The sequence below is a fragment of the Aotus nancymaae genome, unplaced genomic scaffold, assembly GCF_030222135.1.
Source record: "Aotus nancymaae isolate 86718 unplaced genomic scaffold, 86718_ANA_hifiasm-v0.15.2.pri h1tg000010l, whole genome shotgun sequence".
Lineage (NCBI taxonomy): Eukaryota > Metazoa > Chordata > Mammalia > Primates > Aotidae > Aotus > Aotus nancymaae.
In genome coordinates, this window is record NW_026988421.1 from 17,748,460 (window position 1) to 17,767,500 (window position 19,041).

Below are 19,041 nucleotides of genomic sequence, written 5' to 3' on the forward strand. Positions count from 1 at the left end.
GTTAAAATGATTAATATTTTGGCTATATTGCATTGAATAAAAACATGTCATTAAAAATACTTTTATCTCTTTAAAAAAAAAAACTTTTTTAAAAACATGGCTACTGTGAAATTTAAAATTCCCTCTGTGGCTCACACTATATTTCTATTGGACAGTGCTATCTTCAGGGGACGAGGGCGATGCTTTCTTGTTGACCTGGAATCAGAGTCTGAGCTTTGCAAACACCAATAATCTTTTTTCAAACTCTTCATGGTATAATAATAAAACTATCTTCACCACTACCTTTCTTGCCAGGAAGGCGAGACAGGACAACAGAGAAATGGCATTTTGAATAGCTTCTGTCCTATTTCTTCCTGGCCTTTTTAATTCTTTAAAATACATTGTTCAACTATGTGGCTCAAAATTTTACCCAGAAAGACATCACTTACCTTGGAATTTCAGGGAAATTTTTCGGGATTTTCTGGGAGTACAGCCTAATGCCACATTGGCTTTACACTAACAGAACTATACATAGCCATGGTCCCTGGGTGGCCTGGTGGCCATCTAGAGAACTTCCTGAGAAGTCCCCTATGGCTTTGGATGAAGGCCCTGATTCTTGGAACTTACCTGGACATGGAAGCATTGACGGTCAGAGCTGTGGGGTAGGGGTGTCTGAATCCTCCTGTCGTGATTGGGTACACTGGTTGACCTTGCCTACAAAGAAGGGGTACAAAGTAAGAGACTTGAAACAAGGGTGGGGGTGGGGACAAGAAAAAGAAGAAAAGGGAAAAGTTCTCTCTGCACAGTAAGCTTTATTCTCATTTGATCAGAACAAAAATCTTGGGGATTGTACAGGAAGGATCAAAGGGAAGAAACACAGAACAATTTGAATGCCATAAATCTGATAGGAATGGCTAATTAAATTTTATAACCTCTGCTTATGTCAATAGAGACCCTCTCCCCAAGCTGAAACTAGGTGTTTTGTTGTAATAATTAAAGGCGAAGTCTCGCTTGCTTTAATGGAGCCATCACACTAATTGAGGGCTACACATCCAAAGGAAAACAATAATGAATGTAAATTTATACCAAAATAAAGTACAGTGAATCAAAGGACTTCAGTTGCGCTTTGGGCCTCTTTCGGTATTTAGATCTCGGTGAGAAAACATTAAATTAACAGAGCTTAATTTGTAGCCTTTTGTCAAATTAACAAGTGTTGACAAGAGTTACCGGGGGGAGCGTCCCCAAGAAGAATTGTGGGTAACCAATAGACAATCACACCTCATTACAATAATTAAAAAATACAGCAACATGCAAAATAGCATCCTCATGAAAGACACAACTTTTTCTGACAGAGGGTTGTCTGAGTTGGCTATTCTTTTTTATCTAGCCTTCAAATATCTCCCCATCAGCTGAATGGGGCAAATGATCACTGAGACCCATTTGAGGGTTGGCCCCATCTATTTAGAAGAAATGGGTCACAAGCTCATGTTCATGTGTACCCTCCAAATAAAAATAAGAAGAGACAAACAGAAACTACACCCAGGGTTGGTATTTGGTATAGCTACTACATAATGCAATCTGTTGTTGTTGTTGTTTAAAAAAAAAAAACAAACAACAAACAGCATAGACTCTATCTAACTAGAGAAATACGGATAGAACTGCGGGGTGAGCCACTCCAAAATTTTATCTTCCTTAAGGCTTTGAAAGCCCGTCTTCCCCAAGACTCAAACCTGAGTTTTACCAGGATTTATTCCTTTTAGCATTCAATGTATTGCCCTGTGTTGTTCAGAGTACAGATTACTAATAAACATGGAGAAATATATCCACAGAAACATACAATCACAAAACACATATTATACACATGCTCATGCAAAAACACAGACATACAACCCGCCACAGTATGCTAATGCATCAAAGGCCTTTCTACTCTGAATTTAAAATGGTTTTTTAAGCTGCAAAAGACAGTCAAATAATCTGGGCACTGCCAGCAACTAGGATTGATGCTTATGAAGGCCTCACATGGTACAGGAAGGGTTCCAGTTGCCCCATTCCCACCATTCACAGTTAGGTAAAACATCCAACATGCAAAAACATTCAACATGAGAGAGATGCTGATTCAGTCCCATGGAGCTTCTCCACAGACAAAATTTTCCACTGTTGCTATCAACCTTGGGAGTCATGTTCACGATGAGGTGGGGGGCTCCTGGAATTGTATTAGAACATGCCCTAATCCCAACCCTGGACTTCAAAACAAAGTAGTTCTTGTTCTCACTTCTGTGCCCCCAAATATGCAACATCTAAAAGGGAGGACTCGACAGCCTCAACCCAATGACCCGATCACAGTTTGGGCAGCCACCAGCGGAAGGGTCACGATCAACTGCACTGGGTGGAAGTCCCAGGAGTCTTCTGCAATTCCCAAAGGAACTCGAGGGCACCTCTGTCCACAGAGCCTTTAGGGACCACGGTCTCGGAATGCTAAGGACCAATAACCCTTTTCCTACATAATCCACCTGAATGGCTATGGATCTGCCTGTATTCCCATAGGACACCTGGGTCACACCCTTCCTATGCCCTCCCACGGCCCCTTCCCCAATCCGCCTTCTAACACACACACACACACACACACACACACGAGCGCGCACGCACACGCACACAGAATAAATAATAAGCATGCCCATGTAAGAAACAAAAAGGAAATTAAAAAATGGAACTCCTTACTGTGGTACTAACCATCCTAGCGGATGGGGGATTTGTCCTACGGTGCCAGGTGATAGCGGGTAATACGGGGATATATCTGGAGGGTGCGGAGGCCGTGGGATTCCTGAGGGAAGAAGTAGCATTTTAGGTACAAAGGAGGGAGAGAAGGAAAGAGCAACCATCAGGGCACGGGAACAGGGAAAGGAGAAAGAGATGCATCTTTTCTGGAATCCTAGCACAAGGTTCACTCGTGATTGTAGGTCCTAAAAGTTGTGGGTAGGTTTCGTCTCATTTTCCCTCAGCCTCAGTTTGAAAAAGTAATTTATCTTCTTCTAAATGGACTGTTCTACTGGGGAGACTCTGAATACACCATCTTGGGTATTTCTGTCCCGTGTGACTGGTGTGACTGCTTCAAGTTTAAAAGAAACAGCATCACAAAGGCTCAGAACCTGGTGGGTAATGAAGCAATGGTAATTCCCATTGCTCTTACAACACTGGCCCTTGGCCCTGGGGAGTTTAATGCCTTACCTGCATGACAGCTGCTCTTCTGATTTCTAACACACTTTTTGAGCTGTGATATTCAAAAGGTTACTACCCTTGCCTTTTTTTTCAAAAAGGGTAACTCCTCTAAAATGTCTCCACCTCCATTTGGATGAGCTGGAGAAACTGATCAAATGCCACGTGGCATCTTATCCAAGGTAGAATCAGAGCTGAACAGACAAGGAGGTGTCAGAGGCCTGTGTACTCCATTCTGGAACTTCATCCGCTAGAGGACAGAGTCACCTGTGGGAATTAAGCCCACCTGCTGAATGGGCACCTTGTGTGTCACAGGGGCTAAGAGCCTCACAAGGCACACACGAGTGGATACTCCAAGTATGCGCCACCGCACACTTGCCAGTTCCACAGGAGCACACCCTGCAGTCGATTCTGACAGAGAGGAACTGATCGATGCAGTTGAAGTGGAAAGCGAAAAGCACAATACCACAGAATTAAGACAGAGTATTGGAGGGAATGGGCTGCATGTTCGTGGATGAAAACTACTTCATTTTTTAAAAAATTCATTCAGGAAGCTTTTAATCTGTAAATTAAGTCTCCCTGGGTGACATTTTCATGCAGACATTGCTTTCTCTCTATTACAAAAACCAAACAGATTAGCTGGGCTTGGACCCTACACCGAGCCATTTCCACACTTGAAAGAATGTTCGCAGAGGAAAAGTAAACAGTCCACAGACGTTAATCATATGTTTTACGATAACCATTTAAAAGCTATTCCCTGTACTACCATTATTTAAATGAGACGTTGATGCTGCCATTCACTGGCGGAGCCTGGGGCCGGCTGGAGGAGGTCGCCAGGCATCCAAGCGCCAGGCTCAGTCCTGCACTAGCACAAAGGGGCTCAGAGACCAGTAAAACCCAGCTCATGTGTGGCTTCCTTCAGGGGCAGTGAAGGCCGCCGAACCAGGCAGCCTACCTAACCCAGCCTCCAATCCCCTTTAACATCCCACTTTAAACCCATCCTTACAATTGCTGAGCTGAAAAGGAGAACCCCAACCAACACACTGAGTAGCCTGAAAGACATGTGCTAACCTTACCTGTTCTCCTGAGGATACCCCACCAGGAGCTGGGGCTGCCTGCCTGATTTCGATCTTGTTGGAGGAAGGCTACAAGTACCCCACCTTCTCTCCCTCTCCCCTTTAAGAAAAAAGCTCAGTCAATGAACAAGTGGGATAGAAAGGAGACATTAGGCTGGGCATGGTGGCCCATGCCTGTAATCCTAGCACTTTGGGAGGCCAAGGTGGGCAGATCACTCGAGGTCAGGAGTTCGAGACCAGCCTGGCCAACACGGCAAAACACTGTCTCTACTAAAAATACAAAAATCAGCCGGGCATGGTGGCACATGCCTGTAGTCCCAGCTACTTGGGAGGCTCAGGTAGGAGAATCACTTGAACCCAGGAGGCAGAGGTTGCACGGAGCCGAAATCATGCCACTGTACTCCAGCCTGGGCAACAGAGCAAGACTCTGTCTCAAAAAAACAAGTGGGGGGAGGGGGATGTTGAAAATTGTGGCAACTTCTCCCCGACACCCATTGGTTGTTCTATGAAGAAATGAAGAAACCTGCCTGGGCTTCAGTATTCACATCTGGAAAATGGGCTCAACAATACCTGGAATATTGTAGGGAACAAAGAACCTAAATAAGTTAGCAGAGAAAATGCAGAATCCAGCGACAAAGCTTTTTGAGGCTGTACCAGCAAGTCATGGTCAAGTGACTGGAGGGTCTTAGCCACCAAGGGAGGCAAGGCTCGGGAAGCCATGCTATCCCATCTTCCCAGGAAGCTGAGGAGGAACCCATGAAATGCCTTCAATATGATTCCTGCATGCAAGTCTGTCTGAGGCCCTTAGACTCAAAAGCCATTCCTCGAACAACGTACTGAGGACTCATAGCTGAGTTCCCAAGACAGCCCCTTCAGGGTACTGGAAACCGTAGAGAGATCTTTAACACTGCAAATGGACTTCTCCAACGGGAGTGGAAAACCACTCCCGCACCAGGCCTGGACCACCCCAAAGAGCTTCCTTTTCAACACCCAGAAAAGCAACAGGAGCCCCCCACCACCACTGTTCCCACCCAGTCCCATAGTGCCCCGCCCCCGGGCTTCCTGTGGAGGCAACAGGTCCTCCGGAACCCCAGGACCAGCGCTGTGCCTCGGCACCCAAGCCCACAGCCTACCTGTTTTGGGGTCTACGTCAGCTGGTAAGTGTGGAGGTGGGTTTCCCGGCGTGAAGTGTTCATTGCTGTACGTGATAAGAGGCGTGAGGGGGTGGACATGGTGAGGGTGCTGCACCACCGGCACTTTGTTCGACTGTGGGGAGGAGAACACAGAAAGACACCATCAAGCCGGTTCCAGCAGCCAAGGCTTCAGAGCACTGGGCCCGTGGGGTCCCCTGACCACAGCCTCCCACCAGGATTTTGTAGATGCACTCAACTCTGCCCGTCCCCAACTCCCCCAAGTCCACATGAAAATAATAGATAGTTGTAAGACAGCTCTCTGGGTGGATCCGCTTTAGTTTTTACTTCCCCACTGAGCCTGGCTTTTAAAATACCTTCTCCATCCCTACCCTATCATGGAGCCCAAGAGTCTGCACTTTTCCCATCGGCAGGTGAGTCGGAAGTGGGGACTTTAATCTACCAGGCCTACCGCGTTTCTGCATGTTGGGGGGGAACTCATACCTTAAGGCCCCACCTCCAGGAGGCAGGCAGGCTACACAGGGGACCATCTAGGAAAACCACCACTTACAAGAAACCCGGCAGGGCCCAAATCCCACCCAGCCAGCCCCCTTAGCCACCTCCCACAGCTCCTACCCCCTATCTGCCCTTAGAAACAGCAGGCATGCTACAATCCTTCACAGACAGCATGGATGCAAAGCCCCACTCCTGGTTAGGGTGGGAGTGTGAACTTTACCAGAAAGCTCTAAACTGCCTGGCAAGCACCTGCATATTTTATGCAGATTACAGCAGCCCTGATTCATTAGGAATTTCATTAGAAAGTCATCTGGGAACGCTAATACATTAACTGGATGATGATGAATTGAGCTAATAAAAGGTATGCATTTTAGAAATGGGCAGTTCTAGAAAACAAAGTACAGGCATTTTTGTGTTTGGGAAGGGTGGGTCAGTGGAGAGAAGCAGGCGGTGGGGCGGGGGGAAGAAAAGCATTTTGAAAATGTTTCTAGTGGCCATGCCCAGCCTTTCCCAAATTATTCTCCTCTCTCCCCCACCTCACGCTCAGTCCACCCCTCCCCCCTCCACTATGCTGTGCTATAACTTAGCCCAGCAAGATCACAAAGAAAAAATTAAGCTGAAACAAGCGAACTACTGGGCCATTTACTGAGAGTAATCCAATTGCAAAAAACCCTATTCCCCATAGAGGATTTTCACTAAAATCCTACAACAGGGACATTTAACCAGATTAGGTACCAGCGAAGATAAAGAGGCAAGTATTAGATGATGAATGGATTAGAGTCAAGTTTCATTTCAGAACGTGTCTTCATTTCCTTTTATTACTTTTAGGAAGGCACAACTTGCATTAACATCAAGGAAAAGGAATTGCATTAAAAGAAAAGAAGGAAGGTTCGAGTGCTGCCCACTAGCGCCTGTTGAGTTCAGGGATCACTCAGCAGTTACTTCTCCTTACTGTTTCTCTTCTTGTCTTTTTTTTTTTTTTTTTAAATGGGTGAGGAAGGAATGTAATATAGGAACAGCATTTCATACCACAGGTGATTGAGGGGAAAACATCTTTTTAAAAGTGCTTTTAACTTTTTCGTGGGTATTTGTGGAAAGAAAAACAAGGCCTTCTCTCTAGATGCTCCAGAAAAACACTACAGAAAAAGAAGTCAATGCTTCCAACAGCCTGGTTTACTGATTCCTATGTATAACTGGACTCTTGGAGAAAAGGGATAGCAGGTTGCTTATAGGAGCTTTGTGTTATAAGCTACCATGTTGCAATCAAAGCAAGTAAGTTAAAAGCCACCAAAGCAGAGGGAGCTTTGGAAACCAGCAATACTTCCTTAGAAAGGGCAGCCATGAAGAGCTGGGCAGGCCGTGGCCAGGGTGAAGGGCTGCTGCCCCACGGCCAGAGCTGGCAGCTCATGTTCAGGCACGGAGGATTCCTTAAGGGGAACATTTGCTCAGGACAACTTAAGAATAAGGAACAAGTAAGCTCCCACTGTGTGCTGAGGTGGAGAGGGAAAAAAGAAAAAGAGGAAGGGAGAGAAAGAGACAGACACTGACAAAGTGAAGACCGTTAGGAGGCAAAGAAAATGAGTGTTGCTGCCTTCTGGAAGTCTTCTCTTTGGTTGGAAAGATACATACCCAGTGACATGAAAGAAAGGAGACCAGCTCCAGACAGTTTCAAGTGAGTGTGGAAAAAACACCAGAGCCAGTGGGGAGAACCACACATAGCCCAGAGAAGGGAAGATGACCACTCAGGGGTGGAAGGACTGGTCAAGTGCCGTGGGAACAGGACCACATCATCAATGAGAAGCAGCAAGGGGGTGCATCCTCATGGGAGGAGAAAGGGCTAGTGGTGGGCATCAGAAATAGCAGTCAGCCCAGAGTCACGCATCTCTCAGGATGCTTCTCATTAATTCAGATCCCCCAATCCTAAGAAATCTCTCAGGAGGGCCTGATTCATTCACACTGGGTCTGGGCTCAGGACCCAGGCATCTTGGGACCCACCTGCTGCTGGGTGTTGTGGGTGGTTCTTGTGTTCAGCCATGAGGACCACATGTGTACAGGCAAGCACAGAGGTAAAGAGACATGAGTTCTGATCACGAATCAAGTCCTAGTTCTTAGGGACCCAGAAAAAGACTTAGCACAGAACCTAGCACATGATAAGTTTGTGATTTATTATCTATTACAGTGGTTTATTATTGTTTTATTATCAGGGAGAAGCTGTCCAGAAGACATGATCTGTGTCTTCAGGTAAGAAGCACAAATCCCACAGCTATCTTCTAAGCAGGACAAATAGGAGATGTAGGGAAAACCCTCTTGCTCTACTTTACAACAAAAGAGGAAGACAGCATTTGGGCATCAGTGGAGTGTGAGATTTAAGAATTAAGTCTCCATCTTCTTAGATATACATATGAGGGCGATTTCAACAGAAGGTAGAGCCCTGTGTTCTGGCTACCAACACCTCTCTCTGTACGCTTTTGCACACCTAAGCCTAGCCAACTAGTTTTTTCCTGTTCAGTCAAAACTATATCATGGGGGTGGGGTGGGTGGGGGTAGGAAACCGGAAGTTTTCGGTGCTGCCTGGCTTTTAGGGGAAAAAAATGGGACCTGTACTAGGACTAGCCCTACTCCTTTCCAATCTCAACTGCATGCCAGGCAGGTCCCTATGAAAGAACCGAACTTCCTCTCAAGTTCATGGGTTCTCTTGCAAGAGATGGGAACTCTGCGGTCATGCCTGCCAAAACCGGAAGTAATTGCCACTCCATCCAACCTGCCTCCACCTGGAATCCTCTTAGGATGGGAGGATTTTCTTCTTGCCAATGCCTATGTCTCTCCAGCCTCAGACCCCAGAGCCCTTTCTTCCTACACCACATGGTGCCCATTGCTGGGGCTGTGTGTGTACCCTTCCTTGTTCCACTATACCTAAGTTCCTTAGGGACGAGGACTATGTCTTCTAGAACTGTGTGTCCCCCAAAGTGCCCAGCCGGTGGAATGGTGAGCACATTCTCCTCAATTGCATAAGAACTACCAAATTGCAACTGGAAGCATTAGAAGAGAAAGAAGAGTCAATCACAGATTCGTTTCATGTAAACGGCAGTGCTCTTTAAATGTAGTCTACTTAGAATCACAGAACAGAGGCTGGTGGTCCCTCTGGTCCATCCAATGCAACACCCTTGCAGACCCTATCTCAATTACAACTGTGCCTTTAAAAGGGTTTTAGGGACAACTGGCATTGTACACAGTGATTCAAGAACTGAATTCAAGGAAGACCAGGGTTATAATTCTTCCTCACCAGCCTGGCTGTGTGACCTCTTCTCAAGACTCCCTTTCTGTCTCTGTCAACTCTGGATGAGAATCGTGTCTACCCTGTAGGGTTGTGAAAACTCAATAAACCTGCACGTAAAGTATTTAGTGCAGCGACAGGCACAAGCTAAACATACAATACAAAGATGCTTTGAAAAATGCAATCCGATGAATACTAACGATGATGCTGTTCACTATCCCTCTAGCCTCCTCTGACTGAATTCACAGGGGGAACACACAGCCACGGATTCCGCTCCTGATTTCAAAGGTAAGGATGCTCATTTGTGGGGCAAGATTGTTCTAGATGATTAGTGGCACTCTCTTTAGGCACACATCCTTCTTCAACATGTGGTATTTAATTAATCCATATATTTTAATATTACTTTGAGAAAAGTCATCACTGTATTATGCCAATAAATGAGACACAGAGGAGCTGAAAGTTTAAAAAAAAAAAAGGCAGCTAGAGATGACCTACCACAGTCCCTTCCAGGTCAGGGCAAAGGCCTTTAAGTAAGAGGTGACATAAACAAAACACAAAAGAATCCAAATAGAAAGATGGTCCCTTAGACATTCTCCTCTTTCAACACCTCCCGCCTCTCTAAAGAGGTCTTTAAGAATTGTGTTCAAAACCCCACCACCCTAAGAAAATTCAGATATGAGAAGTAACTTGGTTGCAACATAGACAAGCTTCCAGAAGTGCATTCATGGCAATTCAATTAGCAGCCACAATCCATGCTGGGGGTGCTGGTGGGCTCAACAGCCTGCAGTACTGATTCCCGCCCTCTTACATCTCTTTAGAAACAGAGCCCAATGTGCAAGGGAAACAGCTCAACATAAGGCCAGGTGCCTTTTGGGGAACTATTTTACCTAAATACGTCTTCAAAACCACATTGGGATACAAAATCATTATAGCCAGTGACAGCGAACCCATGTTCGAGGTCATGGGAGCAATGGTCAAGGAGAGCTGTTTGACGAACCTGCGTTGCTGTGTTGAACTCTTTGAAAATGTGGTGAAAACTGACTCTCTGAGCCACAAAAACAGCAAACACTCACATAAAAATAACTCACGTAGTTATACCACAACTGCCAAGTCACACCACCACCATCAGCTTTGAGCACCTTTTGTAGACGAAATGAGGGTGGGATGGGGATTGACCCGCTTCTCCCCCTGAAGCACTACCATCCACATCAGCTCAGTTCCGGGTGGCCTTGGGGTCTGTGTCTGTGTGCCTCTGTGCCGAGCACATGACATGCTTTATTCTAGGAAAGCCTCACAACGAGCCTATGAAGTAGTCGGTATTTGTTATCAGTTCCACACAGTAGGTGAAGACTTTTTTTTTCCAGGTTACATGCCTTGGGAGAGTGATGTTTCTAAGCTTTGCAGCTCTTATGTCTGCAGAAACTGGCATTACGGGATGGGATTAATTGCTGTGTTCATCTAGTGCGATGCGCCCAATGAGATCAGTCTGGGCCGACCTTCCAATTGGATATAGCTGCTTCAGGACTCTCGGTGGGATCTGTCCTCAAACTCCCACCTACCAATCACGGCATCCTAGACCATTTTCAGCAAATAGTGCCCCCAAACCCCAAATCAGGAGCAGCTCAGGGTTCCCTGCCTTAGCCAGGCATACCCTTGCCACAGGGCACTGAGTATTTTTAGCAGGGATTTTTTTTTACAGCATTTGGCTGATTATGGGACGAGGACTGGGGATGGAGAGGTAAAGGCATTTAAGGGGAAGTTTCTGCTTCTCAAGTACAAACGCGGTATCTGGGCCTAGCAGATTCAGATGATAAAAACACTTCATGTGGTCAGTTCTGGGCTGACAAGAAAAACTAAAGAAAAAGCCCACTAAAAAACTGAACCCATTAAATGAAGTAAACAATATCTATTTAAAAGGAACCAAAATCCTCATCTGACTTCCAGTCATTCAGGGCTTTATGCTTTCTACCTGAAGACATCGCTAATTCTCAAAGCCAAGCTTTCCTCTGTCTGGTTCCTTAGCTTCCACCGGTTTTGAGCATTGAATAGTTAAATTATAAAGAAAAGGTCCTTTAACAGCCCTCAAGGCACACAAAGCCCTTCCACCCAAAGTATTCATCGTATTCATCGAACTACAGTGGAGGAGGGGAATGGGAAAGGGGGGCCCCCCCGCCCCTACGGCCGACCTTTGACCTTTCAAGAACCCTTAAGCATAGCACTCTGCAACTTGGCCGTGCCACCCTCATCGCCAAGCGCCCACACACCCATCCAGACACTGCTCTTCATTTGGAACTTGGCAAGTAAAAGACTGATTTAGGCACTTCTCAGATCCCCTCGGCTAGTCCCCCTCTCACCCCGACCTCACAGGCCTCTTATAACTGTGGGCAACCTAGGGGTAATGAAAGCTTGCCATTCACCTCCGCAACCTATTAATCAACAGACACTGAAAACAAATAGAGCCATTGCTGGCCCTGGTGTCTCTCTCTCGGCCCTCCTCTTCGATACGCCCCTATTGCTGTCTCTTTCTACAGAAGGAAAATGGGGCCAGAAAGTACCTTTAGGAGCTCCACACAATAAAACTCAAGAAACAGAGGAGTATTCGTCAGTCTTTTCCCCTTCCTCAGGTTGGGCATGGAAGGTCTCTGGGGTCTTCACTTACCAGCCCTCCCAAGGGCTGAAATTGGCATTAGGAAGGGACACCATCTACTCCAGGTTTACATTTAAAAATGGGTTGTTAATCCATCTCTATGCATTTTTCCAGGTGTCATTTACTGTGGCTGCAGCGAGGCCAATGGCAACCAGTAAAACATTAATAAAAGTTTCACATCACTGAAGCTGTGGCAAGTTGGGAAAGAGGACAGGTTGGGGACACAAGGAAGGAAGGACTGTTTCTTATCCATCAGCCACCCTTTGGCAACTCAACTAGTCCTGTTTTTCCAGCCTATGAGGGTGGTGAACAGCCAAGAGAACCCTCCCTTCCCCAGCAACCTATGACCCCAGCAGTCAGCAACTATTTCCACTGCTGGGATGGCCACAGGAGACACAGCCAGTGCAACCTCTCCCAGGCCTGTACGGACAGTCCCATCCCAACCCAGCAGGCCGACACCTGCTTTTGCATCCTGCAAATCTCTTATATTTACACAGAATAAAAACAGCAGGCACAACTTCCTCCCGTGGCCCCAAATGGGTGGGCTTCCGCAGAGCATTTTACCGTGGCCCGTGCCCCTCTCCCCTTGCAGCTAGCCAGGACCCACCCAGCGCCGTGGCCAGCGTCCTTTCTGAGTTGAATGTTGCTCCTTTCTGTCTAAGGCCTTGCTCCCAGCTAATGGGGCATTGTTTCCCTGGACAAGACTTCTATTGATAGCTACAGCACTGCCTGTTGGGAATAATAAATAAAAGACAGAAGGTTTCACAGGGTTGGAGTTTTACTTGAAGGAACAAGGTGGCAAGAGAAAAGAGATCTGCTTGTGAGATGCAGAGAAGAAATGCCCACCCTGCCAGCTGCAGCACACAGGCTGCATCCTCGGGCGGCGGCTGCAGAACCCACCCCACAGGCTGCAGAGTTAGAGCATCTCCAACCCCTGAGCGCCTCCCAGGAAGGGTGCTGCTTATTTGTTTTGTAAATTATCAATGGCTAGCTTTTATTTCTCTCTCTCTCTCTCTCTTTCTCTCAATCTGGAATCAAATCCATTTAGACAGCAAGAGGAGAAAGAGAGACGATTCTCCCTGCCGTCTGCGAAATTTTGCCGACTCATAGTTTCTCATGGATTCACACAGGCATTAAAATTCTCGCTGGGAAATGACTGAACAGAGCAAGCAGGGAGAGGAGAAAAGTGCAGTCCGTTTTCACCCAAATTCTTGCACACACAAGCACATACCTAGAACTAACTCGATCATTTCAAGTCCTTGGCCTTTTCTGGGGTGGCCCTGTCTATATTATAACCACCCAGCTGGTAACACACCAGACAGAGCGGTGCTAAACATGAAGGATCTAGAGGACCAAGTTCAGCTCTTCTCAAAGACCTTTTCTCAACCCTCAAGAGGAGGATGGAAGGACCGAGGGGTGAGAGGTGGTGGGTGGGCTGGAGGTGTTGGGATGGAGGAACAGAGGAACATTCGAACCTGGAAAATAAAGATGTGCACCAGCTGCTTGGCTTTGTGAAAACCACAGCCAAGGCCCGACCCAGCAGAGCTGTGCTTTCACAGGCTCTTGAACAATTACTTCCAGTTAAGTGCATTAAACATAATTTATTTCCACTCATTCTCATTTATTTTCCAATAAAAAGAAAACATCCCATTGTGCCTCCCCCAACTAACCTTCACAACACTTGCAAGCTTAAGCCTTAACCCACCCGGTCCAGGCTCGCCCCTGACCAGGGAGTTTCCAGGGTTTTCTTCCTGCCTGCCTTTTCCTCCCTCTCCGCAGCCTCACGAAATTCTCAACCTGGGGGTCAGTGAGGGGGTGCGACAGGCACAATGGGACCCTGTGTCCTAATCCTCCACCAGGTCTCAGGGATGAAGAACCAGTCACTTCACCCCTAAGTAATTTCCCAGGAATTTGCAACCTCCACCCTCCCGCCAAATATTTCTCTACTACTTGGGTATTAAATGATTAGCGTTAGCATAATCAATCTTGTTAAGTGTCCGAGTTTGCAGAGAACGTTTGGGAAACGGGTAAGAGAGTTCAGCTGTTTCTAGGAGAGCGGATCTTCAAAACTGAGCCAGAAATAAATCGAACCTATCCCACATGAAGAAATCCAATAGCTCAAATTCAAAACAACTTTTAACAAATAATATCATGATTTCCAGACCACCCCCTCCCCACCAAACACAACAATCCCAATTCTAGGGATTCCTAAATATCATGGAAAGGAAATCACCAATTTTGATTTAGAATAAATGTTAAGAGGATAATTGTTATTACATCCTGAGGAATTAAAGAAAGAAGTCGTGAACAAAATCTGACACCAACTTTCTAGTTTATTTACAAGGAACAGCTGCCTAAAAAGGTCTTTTGTATTTCTTATCTACCCTGAACCTAACTTTCAAATCTCAGTCTGTATTTGAAAATCATGTCTACACCACGGAGTCTGAGAAAAGCTCGAGAAGCATCTGTTTCCTATGCCGATCAGGTAAATTTTCTCCCTAGAAAAGAGCAGGTAAGCCAAGAGGAAGAATGATCGCTTCCATTCATGTGGCTCAAAAAACGCAAACGCCCAAACCCTAGGATTCAGCAAAGATAGACGGAAAGGAAGACGAACACAAAGGCAGAACTGCATTGTTCTGTGGTATCCTGCCCTGTTTGTATCCCAAACATGGGCATCCTGTAACAGGCATCTACAGCCGGAATAAAGAACACGTGTGAAAATGACACAGAATCATCATGGGACGAGGAGGGCAAACACAACTGCTGCTCCCTCTGATCTCCAGCTGACATGTTGCAAGTTTAAGGTAACGAGGGAGTGACCCAGGCAAAGTTGAGTTTTTTCAAAAATCCTCAAATGTGTGCAGAAGTATGTAATCTGGAGGGCATGTCAGGATATCATCACATTCCAAAATACTGCAGAAGGAAAGAATTCGATTACACAGCTCAGCCAGGTCCCCAACAACCTCAAACCACAAAGGGGAGGTTTCCCTAAGAATACAAGGTTGCAGGCTCTGCTGCTTCTAGAAAATGCCGACGCAGCAGCCTGTTGTGACAATACAGAGATCATAATGTCTGTTATCACTGGAGTCAGGAATTTACGTTTTCAAAGGAAGTCCCTTCTCGTAAGACATCAAGAATAGTGGTTTACTCTCACCAAAGCCAACAGCACCACGATTAAGTAACGCAGGTAATTTGAGTAAACTAGGGTCTAGAACCTCAAGATGGGAGACTGTACCAGGTGTGATATCTGCAGTAACGCAACGTACACATTTACAACACCAGCCTGTACTCTCTTCCCCATCATTCCTGACAGTTTACATGATCCTAGATTGAACTGGAAAGTTGCACACACAACTAGAAAGGGAAACCAAGATTTACATCCATCGCTATTTTATGCTCAGCTAGAGAACTATCTATGACTGTGTGTTTTCATATGACACACAGAATTTAATTCATGATGTTGAAAATCTAAACACAAGTCTATGGTATGTTTCATTTCTTCTCACCCCAAAATTGGATCGAAGAGCTTATCAACCACTACAGATTATCTGTTTGGTCATACGGTAACACCACAAATAATAAAAGTAATGATAAGAGTAATTAAGAAATTGCCTCCAAATTCAAGAGAATGCCCTCACAGTCTGTGGCAAAAGATATTACCCCACAGTTGAAGAGCGTATAATGGATCCTGAATCCAAATTCATATTGCGAAAGGGCCTTCTCCCTAATCATTAACAGCACAGTGAGCTGTCATCAGGCTCTTGTGCTTGGGTTTCCAAAACACATTTTACATTAAGTTTAGAAAACACACGCACCACAAGCAAGAACATAGCCCTAAAAGGCCGGCATCTAAATCTGGAGATTGACAAGTAAAGACGGAGCCACAGAAAGTTAGTATTAAACATGAAATCAAAATACACAGTTTACTCAAGCCCTGCTACGGTAAAAGTCTTATCGCTCAAAACTGTTTCAAGCTTTTAAAGTATGCTCCTCTATGAGGCAATGCCATTTTTCCTTCTCTCTCTTCCGATGGAGCCCACCCTGGTGGGTGAAGAAAAAAATTATTTGTTAGAAGAAATTCCAAACCGCACCACCCCTTCCCAGATTCCAGCTCACCGGTACTTGGGGAACAGGGTCTGCCTTACCATAGAACTGTAAGGACTGTGATGAAAGTAAGATTTCTCTCCTCCCCATCTTTTTTTAACCCTTCCCCCCCCCCGAAAAAAAATGCTGTGAAAAGGACTCAGAGAAAGGGCATAGCTTGAGTTGACCATTTATTCTTGTTTTGTTTTTTCCTTCCCATGATCTAAATTAAGAAGAAAAAAAGCATAGGTTTAATGGTCAAGACCATAGGCATGGACACGAACACACACACATCCTGACACACACACACCCCACCCCACTACTCACCCAGCAATTCAAATTGAGGTGCCAACTGCCCAACTGCTGGAACAGAGAGACCCCGGAGGCCACTGCACCTCCCTTACCACTCAAATCTTCCATTCCCACTAAGATTGTATCCCTAGGGTACATAACAGCTTGGGTTGTCCCTCTCTCCACCTCTAAAAAAACTTTCTCTGTACCTTCGAGATGGGACTGGGCCAGTTTTTTTTCCTCCTCCCTTTCTGCTTTTCTCACTTTTCTTTTTCCTCCCAGCTTCCCCTCCCTTTAAACCTTTCACTTAAAGAACTGGAAAAAAGCATCTAAAAAGATCGAAATGGCTCCAGATTCCTGGCCAAGTAGGCTCAAAATGCTCAAAGTTGTCGCTCATATTGCCTAGAAATATTGTGTTAATCCTTCCCCCTGCACACACACCCCTAAAAAAAAATCTTAAAAATAAAAAACAAAAAACCCACTAATAATCTAGAGTTCAGCTGGTTGCAGATTTAATTTTTTTTAAAAAATTTTAAAACTCCCTCTACTTTCTAATCTTTGCCACTACAGAATCCGTGAAGGAAGCGGGAAGGTCCATGTTCCCCAGCCAGCTCAGGGCACCTCAGCAAAGTCCCCTCCCTCACCCGTTACCTTGGGCAGCAGGGACAGAGCTGCCGCTAAGAGTAGCAAAGAAATTACGGTCAGCCATGAGGGAAAATGATCAACCGAGTGCAGTAGGCAGGCACTTTATCTGCAAGATTGTCAAATCCCTCAAAACAAATTTCTTAGGGAGAGGGCTGCGATGGGAGAGGGGAGGGAGGAGGAAAGGATATTTTCTTGTCACAGTAACACGGAAGTGACACTTTGCAGGGCCTTGCCTGCCCCGTATACACCCTCTCTTCCTTCCAGACTAACAGACTGTGCCTGAAAGATTTTCAACTGACCTCTCTGGAAGCAGAAGCAAGGAAGCTTCCCGGGCTCACTGGTATTCCAGCAGTCCGAATGCTAACTCACTTTTTTGACTGTTGAGTTTTGTGAGCTTTCCCCAGGAAGAGAGAGAAAGAGAGAGAGAGAAGGAAGGGAAACGGCAGAGGGATGCGAAGGCTAGAGCTGAATCCCACAAACCCGACTTACTTTTCCTGGGGCTCTTATGGGATCCAGGGTCGGGTACATTTGTGTGGGTTTAACTTAACTTGAGTTGAGACACTCAGACATCACAGGCCAGAAATCATCCTCTTTTACATGAAGGAGGGGAGTGTGGGAGGGTGGCTGCTCAAGGAGGGATTACAGGCAGAAAAAGTTGCAGGGGACAAAACTCATCCAGAATGCTTCTCTGGTCTTTTCCCACCCCAAGTGGTAAGTCATTTCCCCCTCTTCAAAAGCAAATACACAATTCCGATTTGCATACAGGTAAGAAAACACCCCTGCTGCCACATGGGATCCTGGACTTGGTGTGGCTTGAAGCAAGACCAGTGGCAAAGATTTGGTTACTTCTGGCTGCAGGACACCTCACGTAGAGATGTTTTTAATTTACTGAACTGATTGCCCATCTGTTTATCCCCAAACCCACAAGATTGTTTAAAGACCTACATCATGAAAACAATCTGTTAATACGTGGAACAAGTTAATCACCCTCACCGCGCCCCACCGCCCCCCAAAAAATAAACAAAAACAAGGGCTGGGAGGGCTTAAAGATAACAAAAAAGTGGGAATTCTTCATTTTCTTCTTTTCTTCTTTTTTAAAATACTGCTCCGTGGCCTCTCTTTCTGGACTTATCTGGCCTTCCTGTGTAAGTGTCAGGCAGCAATCTTTAAGGCCCTTAATACCAAAACAAAACCCTGCCATTTCCCTTTACATGGCGGTAACAAAAGCAATGAGCCTCCACTTTGACAAGTAAAAAGCTGCAACCACACAGCCCCCTAATTGCCTTCCCTCCCTCTATTCACGCGGACCACCACACTCCTGGCAGCTGCTTTTGTCACACATGCAATTTCTTAAGTAAACTGCAAGTTCTCTGCCACTGATGGACAGTTCCCAATCATTCAGCAACAATAACTTATAAAGTGCGGCAAACAGGATGGGCAACTTTGACTAGGAATTTATTTTCTAGCTTTCTCAAAAGACCGAAAAATGAAGAGAAAAAAAGGAATCAGCAAACTAAGCTAACTCATGCTAGAAAGACCCCCTTCCTCTTTAAAAAGTAAAGGGAAATTTCTTGAATTTCTTCTAACTAAACACTGCTCCTAAGAAACTCTTTCCGGATATTTGCCGTCCCGTCATGCTGTTCCTAAATTCATCCCCAGGGTGTCCCCCGTTTGTCACAAGTACACCACACTTAGAACATTCCCATAAAAAAAAATCAAAAGGTGGTCGAGTGCTGCAAAGTTCTGTGGGGTTTAAAAAAAAACGATAGCAACAACAAAAAAACACTTCCCCAAAACAACAACAAAAAAACAAAAACGAATGCTCCCTTTCCTTTTAGCATGAAATTACAATCAAGTGCAGGAGCAATGAAGTAAGGAGGCGGGAGGAACTGCTCATTTACATCCCACGGTCCCGTGTCTGCAGCATCAGCAAAGTTTTGTTTTGTTTTAAATAAAGAGGCTCTAGAAGGGAGGAAGGGGAAATGGGTCTTGGAGGACTAGATAGACGAAAAGCAGCAAAATGCTGATTCTTTACGAAAATATTTGGGGATGAGGAGGAGGGGAGCGAGGAGGGTGGAGCATTGGTGACTTTATCTTAGTGGGCGGAAAAGAACACCAAAACCCCCTCCATATTCACTTCCAAGTTAAAAAATAATAATAAAGCATGTTTTTATAGTCACAAGCTGA

The 19,041-nt window shown here is 45.6% G+C and overlaps 1 protein-coding gene across 31 annotated transcripts in view; it reads right to left on the bottom strand.

Moving 5' to 3' along the window:
- The window catches only part of TCF7L2 (transcription factor 7 like 2), a 213,183-nt gene that overhangs the window by 19,713 nt on the left and 174,429 nt on the right, over window positions 1–19,041 (bottom strand). For 25 of the 31 annotated variants that reach the window (XM_064373872.1, XM_064373859.1, XM_064373860.1 and 22 more), the window contains 3 exons: window positions 5,402–5,534; window positions 2,698–2,800; window positions 607–693 (listed from right to left, as the gene is read on the bottom strand). In XM_064373872.1, coding sequence (XP_064229942.1) covers window positions 607–693; window positions 2,698–2,800; window positions 5,402–5,534 — 323 coding nt within the window. The remainder of the gene's footprint in view (window positions 1–606; window positions 694–2,697; window positions 2,801–5,401; window positions 5,535–19,041) is intronic. The other 6 variants (XM_064373871.1, XM_064373857.1, XM_064373870.1 and 3 more) reach the window with 1 other exon arrangement.